General features: G+C 42.4%; 2 protein-coding genes across 2 annotated transcripts; both read right to left on the bottom strand.

The window, feature by feature from the left end:
- Positions 1-2117: 2117 nt before the first annotated feature.
- On the bottom strand, positions 2118-9414 carry prrt1 (proline-rich transmembrane protein 1). The gene is made up of 4 exons (XM_029514831.1): positions 9278-9414; positions 6074-6411; positions 4174-4365; positions 2118-2482 (listed from the first exon to the last, which is right to left on the bottom strand). Exons 1-4 carry the CDS (start codon positions 9294-9296, stop codon positions 2306-2308), a joined length of 726 nt encoding a protein of 241 aa, XP_029370691.1. The 5' UTR covers positions 9297-9414; the 3' UTR covers positions 2118-2305.
- Positions 9415-9933: 519 nt separating this feature from the next.
- Positions 9934-21348, bottom strand: skic2 (SKI2 subunit of superkiller complex). The gene is made up of 29 exons (XM_029513886.1): positions 21257-21348; positions 20715-20833; positions 20256-20377; positions 19974-20091; positions 19502-19616; positions 19326-19400; positions 19167-19220; positions 18910-19073; positions 18606-18761; positions 18255-18400; positions 17629-17775; positions 17457-17541; positions 17254-17360; positions 16967-17113; positions 16753-16849; positions 16437-16649; positions 15964-16074; positions 15705-15816; positions 15436-15554; positions 15082-15213; positions 14740-14877; positions 14556-14660; positions 13988-14123; positions 13694-13820; positions 12963-13173; positions 12000-12110; positions 11274-11492; positions 10656-10796; positions 9934-10439 (listed from the first exon to the last, which is right to left on the bottom strand). The coding sequence occupies exons 1-29, from the start codon at positions 21267-21269 to the stop codon at positions 10239-10241; spliced, it is 3741 nt and encodes a 1246-aa protein (XP_029369746.1). The 5' UTR covers positions 21270-21348; the 3' UTR covers positions 9934-10238.
- Between the last annotated feature and the right edge of the window lie 8 nt (positions 21349-21356).

The raw sequence follows: 21356 nt of genomic DNA, 5'->3' as shown, positions 1-21356 counted from the left end.
CAATGCTTAAAAAATAAAATAAAATAAATAAATAATCAAAACAAAGAAACATCGTGCATATGTCAATACTGAAAGTATGAAGCTGAATCGCTCAGCTATATAATGGCAGTCTCACTCCCTTCAAGAAAGTAAATAAGTGTGTTTCCCAAATGTCAAACTGCTTTCATAATAAAAGCTATTTAAGTTGTCTTCACTGAAACATCCAGGTCCACTGAGGTAACACGTACATCCCATATGGGTGTTTGTTTACGGGCGCGCCTACTTTCATCCCCACTACAATTTTCTATATTATAAAGTTTTAGATTGTCCTTAATTTATGTGGTAATTTAGATCAAGCTGTTCTTTCATTGAATTAAAATTAAATAAAAAGAAAAAAGAGCACTCGTTTCAATAACTCTTACAAGTCTGATAAATGCGAACCTAATTGTATTAAATGTACTTAAGATTATAAATCAGTAATTACAATAATGATAATAGTTGGTTTGTTCAAGAATAAAACACTATTTATACTGTCTCTATTTGTGTTCATTGTCAACACATCATATTCTTAATATACCTATAGGATTCTTTTAAAAATAGAATTATCATAGGGACCGACAGAGGACAGAGGAGAGCAGAAGAGATATGTTAATAGGTCAAATAATTCATGTGGATGCGGGAAAGACAGAAGGAGAGAGAGAAGGAACCAGAGGGAAGTTTTCAAAGAGCAGAAAGTGCTACAATACAATATAGGCATAAATAGTTTCTCTCTCTCCTTTTGGAGACATTCATTTTCAGTTCTTCCCAGAAACAACAACAACAACAACAACATCAACAACAACAAAAAAGGTTCAAACTGCAACGTTGCGTTGCTCATCCAGACATCAGCACACCTGCTGCTCAGGGGTACGCTACATTATGGAAACTGAACCCAACTCGCTGCAGAAGAACTATGAAAAAAACAAAAACCCAAAAACGTTACAGGAGCTCACAGCCACACATCAAGCCTCAATATTTAAGACAAAATGGAAACAAACTGAGGATGACATGCAGGTTTATGTTGCCTCATAAATCTAACCTTGCACTAAAAGTTTCATTTACAGTGTCTGAGATTAAATAGTGTAAAGATGTGCAACACAAACTAGGCCAATACACTTGTAAAACACAACCCAAGATTCAAATACTTATCTAAATTGTTTCCTTTTCTTGTTTTGACAGTTGAACATTTTGAAAAATACTGTACCACACACTCATAGAAATTTTAGGAAACGTTTCTCCCAACAACTGGGAGAAAAGCTATTTTTTTGCACTAAAAGCCCATTAGTCTAAATTTCTATTAACCATGCATTATAAGAGCTATGAATCTAAGCAGCTGCATCATCCCATCTGGCTACTACAAAGTGCATTATCATCATAAGATATCAAATTTAAGCCAATTCAAAGTCTCAGATAGCTGCAATAAACTAGTGATATACTGTAAATTATAGCAGACAATCATTGCATGGGTAGATATTCAATAAATTAATAAATAAGAGATTTGAAATAAATTAACAAACATATATTTCAGAATTTATGTATCACATCATCCAGCTAAAAATGTCCATGTAACATACAAACAACCAGGTTCAAATAAATACTGTTTGGTTAGCAAGTCACCCAGTAAGTCCAGTCTCCATTTGGTGTGTTAAATGAGTATCGACGTCACACTGTGTATCAGCAGTATTACTACTCGACACTGGTTCAACATGGCACTGTTTTTAGAGAAAGAAAACACATGTATGGATGCGCCTGCAGGACTACAAAGTGCGTCGTACTAACTGAAGGAAAACTCTTTGAATGTGATCTCGTTAACTTCAGGTACTGTGAGGATCCTTTTTCGATGTCGGGACATTTCAAATGGAAACGCACAGTGACCTGCCCTGTCATCTAAGCACATCAGTGAAGGCCGTATGAATTAATCAGCGCCAAATGAATTGTTGATGCAAGGACATTTGTTCCCCTCCTGCAGCTTCATATCTGTGTGTAAATATTAAGCGGTCGCTGTGCTAACAGCAATACTGGGCCTCATTTGACAGCTGCTTGCATTTGGCATTTGAAAGTTAGTTGTGATTGGTTGATTTTTTTTTTTTTTTTTTTTGGGTCATCAGTGTGTTTGATGGCAGCAGGTGAGCCCAGTTTTGTCTGTATGTGCGTGTTTTGTGTGTGTATGTGCAGCTGGAGCCGGCAAGCAGTAGCAGTTGTGCATTTTCAGAGCTCCAATTCCCTCCAAACAATTAAGAGTAGTTAGCTAGCTAAAGTACGCAGTTGGTTTCCCGTCCGTGCCGGGTTACGGCTCCCAGTCGTCGTCGTGGTGCTGCGAGGCGATGATGACCACCACGGTGAGGATGGTGCACAGCACAATGGAGGCGATGCCAACGGCCAGGCTGATGAAGGAGAAGTTGCGTGCCTCACGAGAGGCTATCTCCGCCGTCACCATATCCCCTCTGGCTATCGCCGTACGCACCTAAGCGGTGCCGGAGGGAGGGATGGGCGTGTGGGAGAGAGGAGAAATTAGATTATGTGTTATGTAACAAGACGATGCACGAGTGGGAGCAGGAGAGAGTCTGAAAAAATAAAAAATAAAAAAATCACCATGTATGGATCGATTTCGCTGCAGCACAGCTTGAATGTGCAGGAAGAGGCCACACCACGAAACATTAACACGCCATAACAACATGTCCAACTCAGACCGGCGCGTCCACACCTTGTCAGCTCGGCTCAACTCAAAGCCGGCTGAGCAGGCCCGGAGGAAAAAATCCATTCTGTCCCGTTGCACCGACAATGGCGCAGTTACGTAATGTGGTCTGTCGTGTGCATGTTGGTCAGCACAGCCTGTCATCACAGAGCTAAACAACACGCACAGCACCAAGTCTGAGAGCCAGCAGACTGAGCCTTTGCTTTTCTACCGTCACGCTCAACTTAACCTTTAAGTTCATCGTGTCTGTAGACGGCTTGCAAAAGAGCAAACTCTGCCTTCTAATGCAGATGTCATATGGACGACATGGCTGAGTGTGTGTAATGTTGGTGCAGCGGCTGTATTAAGCTGAACAAGATCAATTCTTTCAGCATGTGTGATCTAAATCCAGACATCCCCCCCCCCCGCTGTTCGTCTTTTCCCCGATTCTGCATAGTATAAATATTGAAAACGCTGGCTCCTGCTGGTCTGGGCTCATTAACGGTTGATACACGGTTTAAAATTTCATTTACTTTCATTTACATTCTATTTTAGTTGAGCCTTTTTCTGTGTTTCAACTCGACACAAACAATTAATTCAGTTACTGCACTTCATTTCAATCCGTGCTGACAGGAGGAAAGAGGTGGAAAAAAATCCTGTCGTATCCTGTTTTTGATCAGCCGGATTAGTGAAATGCAGCCAAAATGTGCGTAGGTTTGTTCACAAGGATGAACACCTCTGCTGCGTTTCTATGTATGTTTTTATCATCAGCGAGAATAATATCTATAATGGAGGTTTCATTAATGGAAGATCCAGCGTTACATTAATAAATAACATGAGACGCCATTGTAAGACTTGAAAGGCATAAAGGGTAATTATGCAAATGTACACAAGGGTTGCTTGGATAAATGTTTGTGGCGGGTTCTTTTGTTGTATGTTCACGTTATCGTTTCCCTGTTTCATATCAATGTCTATTATATGTCAATTAAGTTCATGGCAGAGCTATAATTCATCCCGAGGGGAACATGAATGAGCATTTCAGGAAATTTAATCCAACGGTTGTTGAGACACTTTGCTTTGCACTTTGCAAAACAAACAAACAAAAAAAAATACCCGAAACAATGAATATGGAAACATCCTCTGGGGATCGTTCCAGTAGATGTTGAGATATTTCATTCTGGGTGGACCGACCCAGTTTGCCAGACTTACGGTCCTTTTTCTTATTTAGCCTGAGAAGCATGATTTGTGACCGCTGCAACCTTTTTCCAAAAGACGGTTAATGTGTTAAAAAAAAAAAGGTCAATTTGTCTTTTTCTTACTTTTCTGCATACTGGACATCTTATCATTCTAAAGGGTAAGTGTGTTTCTGAGGATGAAATGGAGGGTAAAAATGTCTTGGAGATGCATTTACACCGCAAAGTCTGCAGTAAATATGTTAATAAAACTCAAAGATCAAAAAGATACTATGAAGCGGCATTAACCTGCACTGCTTTGATGATCGCAATGATGCCTGTCGGCCAGAAGCAGCAGACGGTGGTGAGCACGGCAATGGGCAGGTAGTCGTGTGGCGGCCGGCGGTCCATTAGGGTGATGCTGGGTGGCATTTGCATGGGATGAATCTGGCCCGGGGGGATTGCTGGGTGGGTTCCTCCAGGTGGCATGTAGGGCTGACCCTGAGCAGAGAGGGAAAGAGACAGATTTAGGAAAAAGTAGAAAAAAGTCAGGACGCCTGCTTTTTTAAAACAGCACAGCGGCTCACAAAAGAAGATGCCCTTTAAAGACACGAGAACGAGGCAACGCGAGCAAAGAGGAGGACGGAGCTAGAAACGAGTCAGAAGGAGGGACACAACGCCTGTTAGGATTAGTCATATCAGACACGGAGCAACAGGGAAAAAGATTTCATTTGCATTTTTGACAGCAGTCTGTCAAACTGATTTAGACGGGGATGACATAAGAGGCAAGTTAATCACAGCGCGGCGCCACTGAAGATTAGCCTTAAAAGCCAATTGAATATTTTCACCAGCTTCGCTCTCTTGCAAATCACCTGCAGAGCTCAGAGAGACATGGCTGCCTCTCATGTTGTGTAAGTGTCTGCTGTGAGCTCGTGTCCTCTGGCTGTAATTACTTTGGGCAGCAAAGCTTGAGCAGAGAAATCAGAGTGTATTGTTGCTTGAGGCTTCTCAAAATGAAACCATGTTCAGCATTGTTTGCAAAAAAAAAAACCCAAAAAAAACAACAGCAACAAAAAAGAAAAAACGGTTGAAGCTTCAGCTTGAATTCTGAGAAATGTCTGAGCCTGGGATGCATTTGTGAAGCCTGCCAAACCTGTCACATGAGCATGACGCCACAGGGCAGATTTCTCTTATTGTACATATGTTGTTATCTCCAGTCCAGTAAAAATGTGTACTGTATGTGTATCGACAGAAACAATCCAAATATCTGCTTCATTTACAGAGACAGATGTTCGGCGTTGGCGCCTGAGCAGCTCTGCTCTTCCAATCAGGAAACATGGCGCTGGGACCATGTGGCACCAACAATAGCAGCGACACTCTCAGTTGTTTGATGACTCACATTTGCTCCCCGGTGTCTTATTTCACCAGTTTCATGTTGCCTCTGGGTGTACTGCGAATGGTTCTGTCTCCTAATATTTAAACACGTATGTCTATAATTCAAAAACAGCAGTAAGTAAAAAAAAAATAATTAATGAATAAATAAAGGGTGTCATTAAGAAACCGCTTGGTTTGTGATCTTTTATACTGCGGCACGGCATTCTAATGGCTGTTTTGGGAATTTTAGTGAGATAAGAAATAGCAGCGAGATGAGAAAAAAGGAGGAGCGACATGAAATATGTACCCAGTCGGAGGTGAACTGGCGATAACGCAGTTTGGTCGGTGATTCAATCCCAAACCACCGCTGAAGCCCAGATGGTGTCATTTTAATGGTTTCTAGAGTACTGGAGATGTAAAACTCGACATGTAAAAGTGTGGTAAGTAGCAACATGCTGTCTTCAACACTTCAACACACAACATATATTAGAGGACACAAAATAAAGCTGTTCCCCTTTTTTCTCATTTTTCTCATTATTTTCTATAAATCTTTGAAACAGTTTTCTGTATAAAAAATATTAAAACATTTTGAGAAATGACATGTCCAGTTAATTAAAGTTCACAGCTTTCTCTATAATCTGTTTTTCTACAGGAGTTCCTATTAAATTATGAGGAAACTAATAAGGTCAAACGTGTTGAGGATGGAAACTGTGAGAGCTGTTTATTATCTGTGATAGGAAATGTACAGTGGACTGAATTGGAAGCCGGAGCTGGCGTAATCCTGCTGCAACCTGATGTCAGATCTGGGAAATCTTGAAAAAAGTCTCTGACTCACCGATGCCATGGGGTAGACAGGTACGTAGGCCGTGCAGGGCTGCAGCTGAAGCGGGTAGCCCGGGTGGATGTATCCGACAGGGGGGTGAGGCATGCTGCCCGTGGGTCCGTGGGTCTGGACGGTGTAACCCTGAGGGGCCCCAGGAGGTCCCAGCGGGCCGCAGTGGAACTGGGTTTCTTGGAGGTAGCCCTCTGAGCCCGGAGGAGGAGGCGGAGGGGGGTAGCTGGGCTGGGTGCCCGGCGCAGGAGGCATGTTGGGGTGCTGGGGTACGTTGGGGTCTTGCGGGCCGGGGAGGTACGGGGGAGGCTGCATGGTCTGACGGCCAGAGTCATCGAGACCTGAGGGATGGAGAGATGAGAAATAAGCAGGCAGGAGAGGAATCAGAAGGAAAAGGAGCAGAGGAAGAAGAGCGGGAGGACGAGATGTGAGAGTGAGGGCGTGTTATCTAATGTTGAGGTGGGATTACACAACTCCCCCGACCACAGGCTGATATTTTCCAACCTGTGCAGGGTAATGATGAGAGTGATCAACTTCTTTCCCCCCAGAAGAAGAAAAAGGGCCTTTTTATTAATAACAGTTACGAATGTGACCTTTCCGACAGACATCTCTTCATCTGACGGTCTGAACGGAAAGAGTCGTCGACTTTTGGCCGTCTGAACATTTAGCACTCACGCTGCTGCTCCTGTTTGTGTTTGTCCAACACTGAAAATGACTGATGGGATGTCGTGTTTTCACGGCAGGGACGAGGCCGAGGGGCACGGTAATCCACTCTGACAGGGACATGAGGAGGGAGGGCGGGAGAACGAGAGGTATCTAAATAGACGGAGGTGAGGATGAAGAAGAGCAGAGCGGCTGAGTGATGAGGGCTGACGACTTGTGCTCGGGGTTCGGCTTTACATAACAGTCCCCGCGTCTGTCACAAGCAGGAAATGGACCAAAAACAGACAGAGGGGAAAGAAGGAGCGAGCACAAGCGAGGGGACACCTTTGAAAGGTCATAATATGAAATGACAAGCAGTTGGGCAAGCATGAGACTTCACTTTTACATCTGGAGCAGCGTTTTCTGGGATGAAACAGGAGAAAGAAAAAAACTGCAGCTATTCGCCGTCCTGAATGTTAAATGTTATAAAATTAACCACAATAAAAGCAGAGCTTTCTGTGAGCTGTTTACTTCGGGGTTAGGAGCCATCTGTGGGACTGCCAAGCCGCAGTAAATCTGAAGAAATGCTAAATATATGCATCCACAAACTTGATCTGCTGGTGAAGATCCCAACTGAAACAACCTCACAAAGATCTTTCTTATTTTATTTTCCCCCTCAGCAGCACACACAGTGTCGGCATGATGGGCGCCTGACTGAGTTGTGTTACCATATTTTCATGGAAACTGAACTGGAACTCCATCACCGAATAGTTCCTCTCTGTTTCTGTCTCATCCCAACTTTGCTCGATCTCAATTCCACAAATGAATCGCAAATTTCAGAGGCGACGGCTGAAAAAATATCCGCCTTCCCCCGAGGCTCATTTTCATTCTTGTGAATTATTGAATAATTTTTGTGTTGTTGTTAGGCCTCTGAAAATTATTCAAATCAAACGCTCAGATGTGTCCAATCGCTGCTGGTGCGTCATAAGTGGTGTCTTTGTTCAAAGTGGTTTTTATTTGGCACAAAGTTGGTTTGGTTGAAAACGAATAAACGACTGAATTAGTGGTCATTAAGTGGCAGCTCACTAGATGACACAGTATGTTAGGTCTCATTAATCAATGCTCTTATTGACAAATGTCTTTTTGACGTAACATTTTAGCCTCTGCTTTATTACATCAGTCACTTTGTGCATGTTGTATTTACGCTTTAAAGATCTTAAATGAAATTATACTGAGCTCGACATTTGACTTGCATGTTCACAGTTTAAGCAATAATGTTCTGGCAGCTCCCCGTAACTGCTCATTACAATTTATTGATTATTAATTTAAACCCTATCATTTAGCTGTCACTATGCAACTGATGGCTTTGTATTTCCACCAGTTTAACTCTGCCTATTTGGAACAACAAAAACAATAAAAATGTATTTGTTTGTCTGCATTAAATAGCACTGAAGCGACTTTTTTCCATGAGTGGAATACGATTAATGGTGGTTCCATTATTAGCTCTGCTGAATGTATTATTGATTCTATTACACTCTGTGTTTAACAAGTCAATTTTATTCATGTATTATATTTTTTGTCCCCATTTTACAAACGACCCTCACAGGTCCATTATGTTTGCTCTCCAGAACATACCAATTTCAATAATTACCGATGATGTGTAACTGGTATGTTTGCCATACAAATGTTTGTGTACATACAATCTTAAACATCAGCAGCACATTTAATTTATGGGCTTGATGAAAACAAATACAGCATTTTTTGTGTGTATCTCTCATCTTATATCTCATTCCCAACGCATGAGCATCATATCATGTGATGTGTACAGAGGCACTGAGAGACAAATGTTCTGCTGCAGCCCCAAACACATCACATCAGGAGTTCTTTCATTTCTTTTATTTTTAGCCCCTCCAGAAGCATTTGGTGCTTAAAGGCCCCACCGAGAGAAAGAGGAGAGGAGACAAAGGAGAAAGAAATGACAGTAACATGCACCAGACGTTGGGGACTATTATTAATCTTACTAATAAAAATCTGTTAAATGTGCACGAAGGAGGGTGTGCACGCGCAAAGGACACCCACACTGATGTCTGCTGTTAGTATAGATGTAGGTGGGCTCATGCCTAATGATGATTATTCAGAAGAAAAAAAAACAAAAACTAGAATAAATGATAAAACAGCCAGTTATCTTAATATAATAAGAAGTCTTTCAAATCGGATGCATGCAATGGGTCAAAACATAACACATTTCACAACTTGAGATTATAAAACATGTAACTATAAGGAGGTAAAGTGTGAAGATGTGACTTTAAAGCAAGGCCCTTTGGTGATTTCTAATTCCCAGGCTGCGCCCACACAGCGCAGCTCCATCCTGTAGACACAGCGCTGTGCAGACAAGCAGCGGATGGAGACAAGAGGAGGAGGGAGAAAATGCAGATGACACACACACACACAAACCAACAAAGAGAAAACCCTCATATGTCTCCAACACCTAAAGATAAAGACGGAAAACGCAAACTGATGGGGGAGCCGCAAATTACCAAACGCACAACAGTCAAAAGCACTCACCGTGTTTTTCCGACGACATGCCTTCCGATCTGCTGTCCTCCTCCTCGGATCAGATGTGTGTATATATATATATATATATTTTGTGTGTGTTTTGTTTTTTGGGTTGTTTTCTTTTCTCTTTTTGCTGAACAGTCCCCTCCTTCTCCTTTTGCTGCGCGGTGATGCGGACTTTTATCCGGAGCCTGTTCAGCTCGTCCTCAAGACATCTTCATGATAGAGAGCGGAGAAAAAAAAAAAAAAAAACTGAAAAAACAAAAACACACACACACACAACACCCACAGCTCAAACTACTTCTTCAGGTGTTTCAAAGTGAAAATTCCCTGCACACAGGTCTGCTGTCTCTCCCCTCTCTGTGTGCGCCTGCTTGTCTAATGATGTTTCTCCACTAACGCGTCGCTCTACACTGAATTAATCAGACACAAAAGCTGTCGTTGTCTTAAAGCGACAGTCCGGACTGGACACAACAACACAGGATGGTCCCATCGGTGAGCCTGCTCCCCCAATCAGAGGGATTTCTCTCCTAGTTTGATGTGTCACCACCGCAGTTTGTCCTCTTCTTGCTGAAGGTGTTCACTAAGTTTCAGTAAGCGAGGAGGAGAAGATCCACTTCTTCTCAGGAAATAAGCCAAATCTTTTCGTCATTTCTTTTTGGGATACAGATTTTATTACTGTACAGTAAATTACAGCATCATCCTGTCTGTATTTTGGTCGGCTGGCTAAAACTCTCCCATCTTTGTGGTCAGGAACCGTAGTGTAAACATCATCATGTTTTGTAGGCACATACAGCACTTGTTTCACAGGAACATGTTTAAAACACGCTGTCTCTTTAACCCCCCAATCCCCACAACAACCCCCCCCCCACACACCATTCTCTCTCCATGCACATCCATCTTTCTCACACCTTTCACACAATGAAAACCCTTGGCTGCAGGAATCTCAGCACGTTCATCCTCCCCCCTCTCAGTGGGTGTACAGGGAGGCGGTGAAGACGATATCCCTGCGGATGGCCAGGGAGGCCTTCTCCATCTTGCTCCCCAGGACGGAGTCTCCGACGATGCGGGCGGCCTGGCGCACCTCCTTCAGCACCTCGTCCAGACGCTGGATGCAGCGGACCACCGTGCCCTCCTGGATATCCGTGAGCAGGGCGATCTCTGCGAACGGCTGGTGGAGAACAAGAGGAGATGGTGAGACGGTTGTGTGATGCAGCACGAGTAAAGCAGAGGTTATATGGGCGAGGAGGAAAAGTTTCAGCAAATACAAATTGGATTCAAGAGAATTCATGTCTCACCAGTTTTGTTTCACTGGTCCAAACTTTTATTTAAATGCCTTATGATACTCAAGTCAGCCAAATAGTCATACAGCTTGTATGATCCTCACCATGCCTCTGGCCCAGCAGTACACCACCTCTGTCAGACCAAACTTAAACTGGCCTACGAACTCTTCAGCTGTCTGTGGTATCCCACAATCCCTCTGCAGCTCTCCGATTCGCTGGGCCACTGACAGCACCTGATTGATGCCCTGAAAGACAGACAGAGAAAGACGGAATGAGGAAGTTGGGAGAACAGGTGGGAAAGAATAAGTTACGACTGAAAGACGGAGATTTTACTTTACAAGCTGCCACCACTCTGGCCTCTTGGTGTTACTAACATGACCTTGTCATTTACGCTTGAGAAATCTGTTTCACAAATTGTGCCATGATGCGCCTGCTCTTCCAGCGCGGGAGGTATTGGGACACGACTTAGGTCATCACTAATTCAAAGCTCCATAAAGCACTTTCTTGTATCAGGGCCAGTTTGCAACACACACTGGCACAGCAGAGACCGACCACATGAGCGAATTAATAAGAGAGCAAGTAACTGGGGTGAAGTAGGTGAAGTGCCCTTGTCCTCTCTGCAGAGCCAAGATGTTACACATCAAATCTGTCCGTATGTGCGTGAGTCACACTTTGTTATACATCATGTCCGACACTTTAATATCTTTCTTTTCCCTCCTCACCTCCTGTAGCATGTTGGTAATGTGCGGCTCCACCTGCGTGTTTTGTGTGAACACCAGACAGGACAGCAGGGCGGCGCTCTCCTCAGGCGCCAGCGGGCTCAGGACATTCTCGAACAGCAGCTCGGTCAGCAGCAGCTCGTGGCTGCTGATCTGACAAGCGACGCGGCCCTTTAGCTGCACCGCGCCGCTGGTGTCCACGTACTGCAGGGACTGAAGGACCTGAGGGAAAAACCAGCGGGGGAGGTTTGATGAGGGCATGGCTTAACTTTCATTTGGTTAAAAGAAATTAAAATACTTCTCTCCTGCACTTTGAAATGGTGCGTTAGAGAAAAAAAGCTTTCATCAATTACTTCATCAATTACCTCATCTGCCTACTTAATGCTCTGCTTAATAACGCTGCGAACAACAAACTTTTACTCATGATCAAGAAAAATTAAGTCCGGTTAAATTTTTTGTCTCTTTGCATATTAAGTGTTATACAACACTTGTTATATTGACTTGTAGCTGTGCTAATTGTCTGTAGTGATGACTGTGTTGTTTAGTCAGTTGGTTCACCATTGATATTTAGAAGACTGAAATATATATACTGAATATTTCAAAAATATCAGCAACAAGCACTGAATGATTAATTAGCAGTCACTGATATTTATATTCACTAGCTCTGGTTCTTCTGGACTGTCATGGCTGAAGCGGGTCAGGGCAGTGAGCCAAAGCGGCGATCCAAACCTTGATCCTCTGGTGGTATTCAGGCAGCAGAGACAGAGACTGGTCGGACACCAGGAACTTTAGCCTGTCCAGTTCCTCCTGCACACTCATCCTCTCCTTAACACGAGCAAACTGAAATAAAACACACACAGTGATCACATACATTGATACAACAGCTGGGTTGCGTGCTTGGCCTAGTTCCAGAGCAGCACTGCATTGTGATGAGGAGCAAAATTATTCCTGTCGAACTCTCACTGACAGCACAGAGGAGTCTCTTAGAGACTGTGTTATATAAATCTATTGAGGCCAATTACTGTATACCAACAGCTTGAACTGCATTAAATATTGCTTTGTAATACCCACAATGCTTTTAATATGGTGGTGTGAATCTGCAGCAGTCAGAGGAGACAGTGGTGCTGCAAGAGAAGATCTTATCTTGCTTAGATTCGAGAGAGCTTGTGCGTGTGTGAGTGTGAGATGGCATGATGACAGGCTGTGCCTGAGAGACAGTGACGAGCTGCAGCTAAGGGCCTATATGGGTAATTATAGAAACAGGCAGCTCAGATTCTCAAATCTTATCTCCTACAGGAGGCTGCCAGGACGGCAGGATGCACAACACAAAAGCAGAAATCTTGTGGTGGAGTTCGATGTGATTATTGTGAAACTAAAGGAGAAATGATGCTGGGATAACAGGAAACTGAGGCTGCAATGAAAAGGGAGGAATGAGAATGAGCATCAAAAGGGGGCCAGTTGCAAAGGAAGCATCTTATGTAAGGCTATGGTGTTAATTAGTTGTATAAATATGTAATTGCTGCACAAAAGATTGTGGAAGAGAACACGTCTCTCATCATTCATCTGCACAGTACAACTGAAAAATATAAACAAGGAAGGAACGTAAAAGAGTGTTTTCTTCAAGGACTGCCTCAGTAATCAAACACATCAACACACACATGCATGCACACACGCACGCACACACGCACACACCTGCTCTGCGAAAGTGGGCGAGTGGATGCAGCTGAAATCTTGGAGGCTCTCCTGCAGCGCACGGCGCCTCATGTTGCCCTCCACCACATCTATACTCTTCAGCTGGAGGTCATTCACGGGGTCTAGGCTCGCAATGCCTCCAGGGTTGGCTTCGGCCAATCGCAGGAGCTCCTGGGTCGCCGTAGAAATGGCTTGACCAGGAGGGTCATGCCTAAAAATGTAATATATACACAACATACTTTACATGCTTTTTACTATATATCAGAGCACGCCTACAGTTTTTCAGCTACTTAATCCAAGTAGCTGCACAGTAAGACCACAGAATCTCCTGTGAAACAGTAAGACAAAACAGAAGGTGGGTTGACGCTCAGGTTTGAATCTGACCTGTTGCCCTTCGCTGCATGTCCTCCCTTGTCTCTCACTCCTCCAACTTAACTGTCTGTTTCTTGCTGTAGCTAGCAACTTTTGAGGTGTGTTTTCTGAAAGGAGTTGAAGTGAACCTTATTTCTAGGTCTGGCTTGAATCAGTTGAAATAGCAATTTAGAGTTTTCTTATAAACAAAATTTATGTTGAGATGCTGAATCCTTTAAAAACAAATCCAGTGTTGGTTACATTGGTTTGGAACAGTTCGCTGTTCATCTTCACTACCTTTGTTTAAACATACTATATTTTTGTTAGAATTTTTCTGCCACCAACTGAGAGTCAACAGAAAACCAGCATTAGGAATAGACCTGAATCGTGGTTGTTGCCTCTTGTTGTAGTTGTCAATGATTCTGTCAGGAATCACTTTGAGGGTTTTCACTGTGATGGATGAAATATCCTGAAACTTCAACTTCTGTACCGTGTGGCTGCAAGAACCTAGGGGAAAAAAAATTTTTTTTTGAAAAAAATTGACAAAATTCTCAAAAAATAATAAGAGTAGGCAGTTTGACTCAATGTGTGGGAAGTCCGGGGGCAGAAATAAAATGTTGTGTTAATGTGTGTGAATGTGTAGAAGTGCAGTGATGTGCTGTCCATTAACCGACCTTCAGGTATGAAGAGAGCTGTGTTGTACAGGTGGGGGAAAGCAGTGCTGCTGTCGCCCTTCTCCTCTACTTCCTCATTGCCTTTTTCACAGATGATCAGAGCTGTGAATGTGCGATTCACAGCGTCACTGGACACCTGGCACAGAAACAAGGAGGAACAAATTAGTCAAGAAGACGGAGATGGACACGGAGGGAATATTGTACAATGTTCACACATGAATGAGGGCAAACAGAGGCTGAATTCTTATTTCTGTCATCTCAAGTAAAACAATGAAATGTGGCTGTTCTTGATTCTGTGAGAGTTTTTTTTTTGCATGTGTGGGTTTTCACTGCCTGGCACATTTTGGCATTGGCTGCTGAATCTGAGTTACATAATCAAATAAAGTTTAAATGAATTTGAAATAAATAAAACTACTAATGTCCAAGATGCCCGAATTAAGCACAGCCATTTTCTTTGTTTCAAACTAACACAGGAAATTCATTTGAAATTTTGAACGAAAACTTTCTATTAGTTTCCATTTATTTTCATTTACTCTTTAACTGCTTGAGCACATAAATACACATTTACCTGTAGGATAACTCCAAGGGCATTGACATGCTGTTTGTTATTCACTACCACAACTCGACCCACAGAGAGAGCCTTCAGCCCATTCACGGACTCCAGAATGGCACGCTGGAATCAGGAAATACTGAAGTTAAGCAAGTGGCAGACTGAAGTTGTGCGAAATGTGTCTCTTACTGTGTCTGTGTACCTGGAGGGAATCAGTGGTGGTTCGCAGCTCTGTGACTGTGTGGTAGTAAGGCATCAGGTCAGTCAGCTGGCCGTCTGTATCCAGAGGAGGCAACGAGGACAGCGTCCTCTTCAGCTGGCTGATCCTCTTCTCTTGGGCCTGAATCAGGACAAAGAGATGGAAAAGAAAAGAAAAGAAAGCTTTCATGATACATTTGTCAGTTGTCATTCGTCAGAGGAGGTGGAGAGATGTGACTGAAGAGGAAGATAGGAAGAGAGGCTGGAGCTGTAATAAGAAAAAAATCTTGCTTTTTATTGTCTTTTTTAACCTCAGCATCACAGCAGAGTGTTTGCTATACGTTACCTCTGTGTCTCTGTGGCTTTCAGAGAAGCTCCTTCTCATCATGTCAGTCACACGGAGAGCTTCGACCCGCAGCAGGTTGAGGATCATAGTGTAAGTCAGTCTGAACTGCGACTGGAGGATGGTCGGTTTACCCTGAGCCAGAAGAAGAGATTGGATTGAGTCAGCGGGAGTGTTTTAAAACTGTCGGAAGGGTTTTTGGTCAAAAGAGAGAAGTTACTGCTTTGTTGTGGAAAGGTTAAAACACCCAGTCAGCTCAGACTAATGAAGAGTGTTACTTTGGGATATTTATATCTATAAAATTGGGCCCATATGTTCTAACTGAAAGACTGGTGTTAAAACACAACAGGACCTCACCAGCATCATGACATGCAGATCTGCCATCTCATGAACGCCCGCTTTACACAAAATAATAACTGTGCCAGTGGCATCCAGTCCTCTCCTCCCTGCTCTACCTGCCATCTGAATATATTCACCTGAAAGAACAAGCCCAGAAACATAAAAGAGATATCAAAATACTGTTGTTTTCCTCAGCTCCGATTCATCCTCAGAGATGAAAGAGCATAATAAATGTTCGCTCAGATGAAAGAGCGGTAAGACACAGGCAGAATTAGGGAGCATCAAACCTGGCAGCAGATTTCTAAAGCCAGTCCCATCGTGTTTCCTGATGCTGTCAAACACCACAGTCCTGGCAGGCATATTCACTCCCATTGCAAAAGTCTCGGTGGCAAACAGCACCTGAAGTGAAACAGAGAAGCAAAAGAATAGTTTAAACCACCTCTGGGAACGTATGTGCACATAAAGAGCGACTCCAGAAGTAATACAAAAGGGTTTGCAGTTAAGCTGATAACAGACAGCTTATCATTATTTTTCCGTCTCACTCACCTTGACGAGCCCTCGGGAGAAGAGCATCTCAATGACCTCTTTCAGTATTGGCAAGATCCCACTATGATGGACAGCTATTCCCCTCTTCAACAGGTCCCTCATCAGCAGGATCTAAAAATGCCATTTTAAAAAGGGTTAATGCCACATGTTTTATATTGCGTTGATATCATATTAAACTCCACAGTTACTTTGAAAGTGGGAGTATAACAAAAGAGAATCTAGTTGAAATATGAAAATGAAAGAAAACTAGAGGATGATCAAATGATATTGAACTGAGTGGCTACAGATTCTGCCTTCTATGTAACCCTTCCCTTTGTATTTTTCATATATGCGCCAATGTTTTTGAAGTGTTATAATTGTGTGTGCATGTTGAGCTGCTGGGAAAAATTACAATGAAACATCACTATAAATTCATCATCACTCTATGATGGTGCCTATATATAAACACCTGAGGGGAAAAAAGTGGTGTTTACCTGAGGCAACTGTCTGTCTCCTCCTCGGAGGCGACTCAGGCTCTTCTGGAAGAATGAGTGGATCTCTGCCTTCTCTATTGAGGTGGTCAGGTCCATGGACTCCAGCGAGCGGGCGTTCTCATCACAACGTGTCCGAGAGAAGGTGAATGCGACCACCGGGGTCTGCTGTCGCTGGGACAGGAAGTGCAGAAGGGTGAGCCACACTGCTCGGTCCTGGGGGGAAAATACATAGATAAATGATATGAACACAAGGATGTTGTGAGAAAATAAAAAAATCAACAAGCAGTGACATAAAAATGAAGGGAGGGGGGGTTACCTGACTAGCTGAGGTGTTATGAGAAGTGTTTTTTGTGCCAAAGGTTTGTGCATGTTTGCTTGTTCGCTCTTTTTTGGCATCAACAGCTGCATAATACCTGAACAAACAACACATTCCCTTATGGCAAATAGCTTTAATATCTTTCTTTGTGACTAAAACAATAACTACTCTCTCCTGAAGTAGCACAAAGACTGAGATGAGAGATGAGCTGTACCCTTTTGTCAGGAAGTTGCCTGCAGCATCCAGCAGCAGGAACATCTCTTTTTGAGTCTTGGTGCTGTTTCCTGTGTACAGATAATGCTCCAAAGGCACGGGCCTCTTCCTTGTGCTGATCACGTAAATATGTCTCTTCTTAATACGACTGGAGATGAAGGATTGAGAAAGGAGAGAAAGAAATGTTCAATGACAAAAATTCAATTAAAATAATGAGCTTTTGCCTCATTTTATTAGTTTTATATGAGTTTAAGAACAGAGATCTAAGATTCGGTGTGGTGGCCCTACCCAATCCATTCACTAAACTCCAGGGCATTTGGCACTGTGGCGCTAAGGAGAATTATACTGACGTGATCTGGGAGCATAATCAAAACCTCCTCCCACACAACCCCTCTCTGAGGAAAGAAGGAGGAGGGAAAGAGGACTGTTATTATGGACCACAACAGAAAACCGGATCATTGAGGAGAAGTAGCGAGGATTTGGTCCCTGACCTCGGCATCATTGATGTAGTGAACCTCATCGAAGATCACCCACTCCAAATCCCTGATGACCTCTGAGCCATTGTAAAGCATCGACCTGAGAAAGAAAAGAAGGAGCAAACTTTGTCGAAAATAATCTATCCAAAATAAAACAGCATGATACTAATACATTTTACTTCAATACCTTAAGATCTCAGTGGTCATGATGAGACATGAAGATTCAGGACTGAGCTGGACATCACCCGTCAGGAGTCCAACATCACCAAAAGTGTTTTTAAAATCTCTGAACTTCTGATTGGACAGGGCTTTGATTGGAGATGTGTAGATGGTCCTATCAGAGAAACCAATCAGATAGAGACTTGGAAGATGATATGGGAAGCCTAACTGCACGACCACCCGTCATCATGTGCAAACACAACACAATAACACTTAACAAGTTCATTTCAAGCATTTTGCATGTACAATAACAACACATGGCTATGTGGGTTTTTTAGCCACTTGGGGGCAGAGTAAGCAAGTTGTCAACAAATCGATTTTATTTGGTTCATGTCTGAAATGCGACTGAGATTTTATCCATGCAAATATTTTTCTCATAATATTATCTAACCTTTTTGTAAATATAGTTTTTTATGCTGATTTAAGTTTATTTTCCACATCTAATCAGGTAGCCATTGTACCATCTAGCTAGGTTATTACGTTACTAATTCTTCACATTGCTTCGGTTGCACACAGCTGTCTTACCACAATGCTGCTCACCTACACACATAGTGTGGGAATGGAAAAAATGTATTAGCACCAACAAATACACACCTTGTCATGTGTTTCTGTGACAGAGCAATGGCATATTCAGCCACCACTGTTTTACCAGCTGATGTGTGCGCAGCCACGAACACAGAGTCGTGAGCTTCCAGCCTCAGCACCGCCTGTTTCTGGAAAACATCCAGCTCAAATGGCCACTGGAGCAGAGGAAGGCAGAGAAACAGATGAGTTGCATAAAGTGATTTTCATCTAATGAGTGCTCACACATGCACAGAAACACGGAAAGCATATATTAAACAAGGAAGTGAGAGGGACGTGTGATGTTTGGCACTGTGCAATATGTAAACACAGGCACAGATAGTGTGTCATATTTTTAAATTGGATGATTACTAGAACACTCACCTTGAAAGCTGGGTTGGGGATGCGTTTATAGAAATCATCACACGGTGACGTTATGTCAACAGGGATGGCCCATTTCTTATTTTCCTCTGGGTTCTCTTTTGGCTTTGATTTCTCATTTTCACCTTTCCCCAAGGGAGCGGAGGATGACACAGCATCCTGAAGACAGAGAGAGAAGTACACCAATTCTCTAAAAGAGTCTAAAAGATACTGTGAAATTAGGTTACATATAAAAAAGAACAATTAATTCAATTTCTAATGTAAAAAGAGAAATAAAAAAAACATAATTTAAGGAATTATGAAATACCTTGATGCCCAGGTCTTCAAGGCTATTTGTTCTGGGTAGTTTAGGAATTTCTTCACTTTCTTTGCCTTTGTCTTTCTTCTCTGCCTCAGGCTGTAGGTCAATGATGTCATCAAATGTGGATAGGAGGGACATGAGATTGACCTCTGGTTTTGCCATTTTGGCATCTTGGAAAAAAAAAAATTTTAAATTGAATGATTAACTTTTTATTTTTTTAAACCTTGCAGGATTTTTTTGCACAGAAAAGTATAATATCTAACCTTTGTCAGTGAAATCCATACCAGCTTTAAGACCAGGTGGAACTTTGAGCAAATCTGTGGGGGAGAAGTAAAAAAAACAAAAAAAAACAATGAGAAGCTGAAACAACCAAAGGTTGATTCTTTAAAACGACGAATATAAATTGGATAAATATATATCACCATTATCAAAGTCAATGTCCTCCTCCAGGTCAGATTTCTTCTTGATTTGTTCCAGTGTAAGCTCCCCCATTCCTCCTGTGAAGATGATTATCAGAAAAATATATTGTCAATGCATATTATAGCTATGTTGACAACTTCCTAATGTAAGCGAGAAAATATTTTTGAATTCATCTTACCTGGGAGAAAGGGGTAGTTGGTGTTGCTTCCCCGGAGGCTATCTGATGGGGGCCCGGGTTGGCGTTGTAATGACAGTGAGTTTTTTGCTGAGAGTCCAGTGTTCTCCAGAAGAACCTAAAGGTGAGTTACAGAATAATACTAATACAGTACGTCTTCAGTGCTCGTCAGTACAGACCAAGTGATCATACACATACCACAGCTTCTTCTTCTTAGTAACAGACATTGCTATCACAGTTTTTAAAATAGGATTAGACTTATGCTAATGAATATTATACTAAAGAATACTGTACAGATTTATATTCACATTTAAGAAGCTGGAATAAGTATTTTTTTCTTCCACAATTACTCAAAACAATATTTAATCAGCAGAATTACTACTGTTCAAGATTCAGCTCCAGAAAAAAATCATGTTATATAAACAGTTTCAAAAGAACAACAGTATAGCAGAAAGCGATGGTCATCATTATATACCTCTGTGAAGTCCAGCAGCATTCCTGTGGTTGGATCTCTGACAACAGACAGACCTGAGTGCAGTGGAGATGGAGTGCAGTTGAGTAGAGAGTCGACATTACACTCTCTTTGAGTCACTCTGTTGAAGATGAGAATTCAAAAATGTATTATGGATATCTAATTTTTGATCCATATATTGACGATTTGGTTCACTGAGTTCTTCAAAGAAAGGCACTTAAAAATTGAAAAGCTGCATTCTCTTTTTTATTCACTAGCAAGAGCATGATAATCAGGCATATGTACTTGAGAAACTTCTGGAAGGCGAAGTCTGTTTCATGTAGAGGAAGCCAAGCAGGATCCTGAAGAAATTTTTTTTGTACTTCTGTCTCCAGGTTCAGGCTGGTGGGAGGAAGCCCATGGGGGAGCTGGGGAGGAGAGGAGAAGATAGGACATTCAGTAACTAAAGGTAAATTCATGAGCCAGTCAAAGAGGTACAGGACGGAAACATCAGTTCAGTTACTTGCAAACAAACCCCTTCATACAACATAGCTCTACCAGGTTACAAAAGTAGATTTAAATGGCAGTCGCAATTACAGTTACAGTTACTCAAGGACAGTTGAGATTTTTATTATAATATATATATATATATATATATATATTTTTTTTTTTTTTTTTTTTTTTTTTTTTTTTTTTGACTGTGAGACCCTATGGTTATACCCTCCGGATGAATAACCACACAAAGTCATCCTGCTCCACACTGACCGTGCTGGATGGAGGCAGGGGCTGGTCGGGCAGAGGGTATGTGATGAGCTCAAATCTGCCAGAGCATCCCATCTCCAGCAGGGACAGTGGCAGGTCCATGGGGCCCGCGGGGGGCACATCTGACAAACACACAACAAAACAAAGAGACTGAATGGCCGACAAATACACACACACACACACACACACACACACACACAAACACACAAGCACACAAGCACACAAGCAAGCTGGGTGTAGTCAGAAAGATGCAGCCTGCGAACAATGTTTATTTGATTCTCTTTTAGCTCGAATGTGCGCAAGAAAATAATGAACTAATAGCACTAATGCCACTGCATGGTAGATAAAATTCAAATCTAAAAGCAATGAAGCTGAGAGGAGCTGTGATTGACAGAAAGCTGGCTACATTGTTAGCCACATCATCATCATCACCAAAGTTAAAACAGCTAGCTCATGCTAGCGAGAAAAAAAACCCCATTGTACGTTATGTATACATACAAGTCTTTGTCGCAGGATGAGCTGACATTTAACAAAACACAACTTACTTATTCTGTCCATGTCCCCACTCGCAGGTAGAAGCTAAAAGTTGCCACTAACTGGAGAAACTGTTGTCGCCTCGGAAGTTGCCAACGCTAACATACGGAA

Source organism: Echeneis naucrates, chromosome 11, assembly GCF_900963305.1.
Source record: "Echeneis naucrates chromosome 11, fEcheNa1.1, whole genome shotgun sequence".
NCBI classification, from domain to species: domain Eukaryota; kingdom Metazoa; phylum Chordata; class Actinopteri; order Carangiformes; family Echeneidae; genus Echeneis; species Echeneis naucrates.
Note: the sequence above shows the minus strand (reverse complement) of the source record. Positions and strands in the feature narration are given on the sequence as shown.

What these genes read in the sequence shown, in the direction of transcription:
- skic2 (XM_029513886.1), bottom strand. An exon ending in CCCTGCCTCCATCCAGCACG is followed by an intron (nt 20,378 to 20,714) that starts GTCAGTGTGGAG and finishes TCTCCTCCCCAG; the next exon opens with CTCCCCCATGGGCTTCCTCC. An exon ending in TCTCCCGAGGGCTCGTCAAG is followed by an intron (nt 15,817 to 15,963) that starts GTGAGTGAGACG and finishes GTTTCACTTCAG; the next exon opens with GTGCTGTTTGCCACCGAGAC.
- prrt1 (XM_029514831.1), bottom strand. An exon ending in CTGTCTACCCCATGGCATCG is followed by an intron (nt 4,366 to 6,073) that starts GTGAGTCAGAGA and finishes CTCTCTGCTCAG; the next exon opens with GGTCAGCCCTACATGCCACC. An exon ending in CGATCATCAAAGCAGTGCAG is followed by an intron (nt 2,483 to 4,173) that starts GTTAATGCCGCT and finishes GGCACCGCTTAG; the next exon opens with GTGCGTACGGCGATAGCCAG.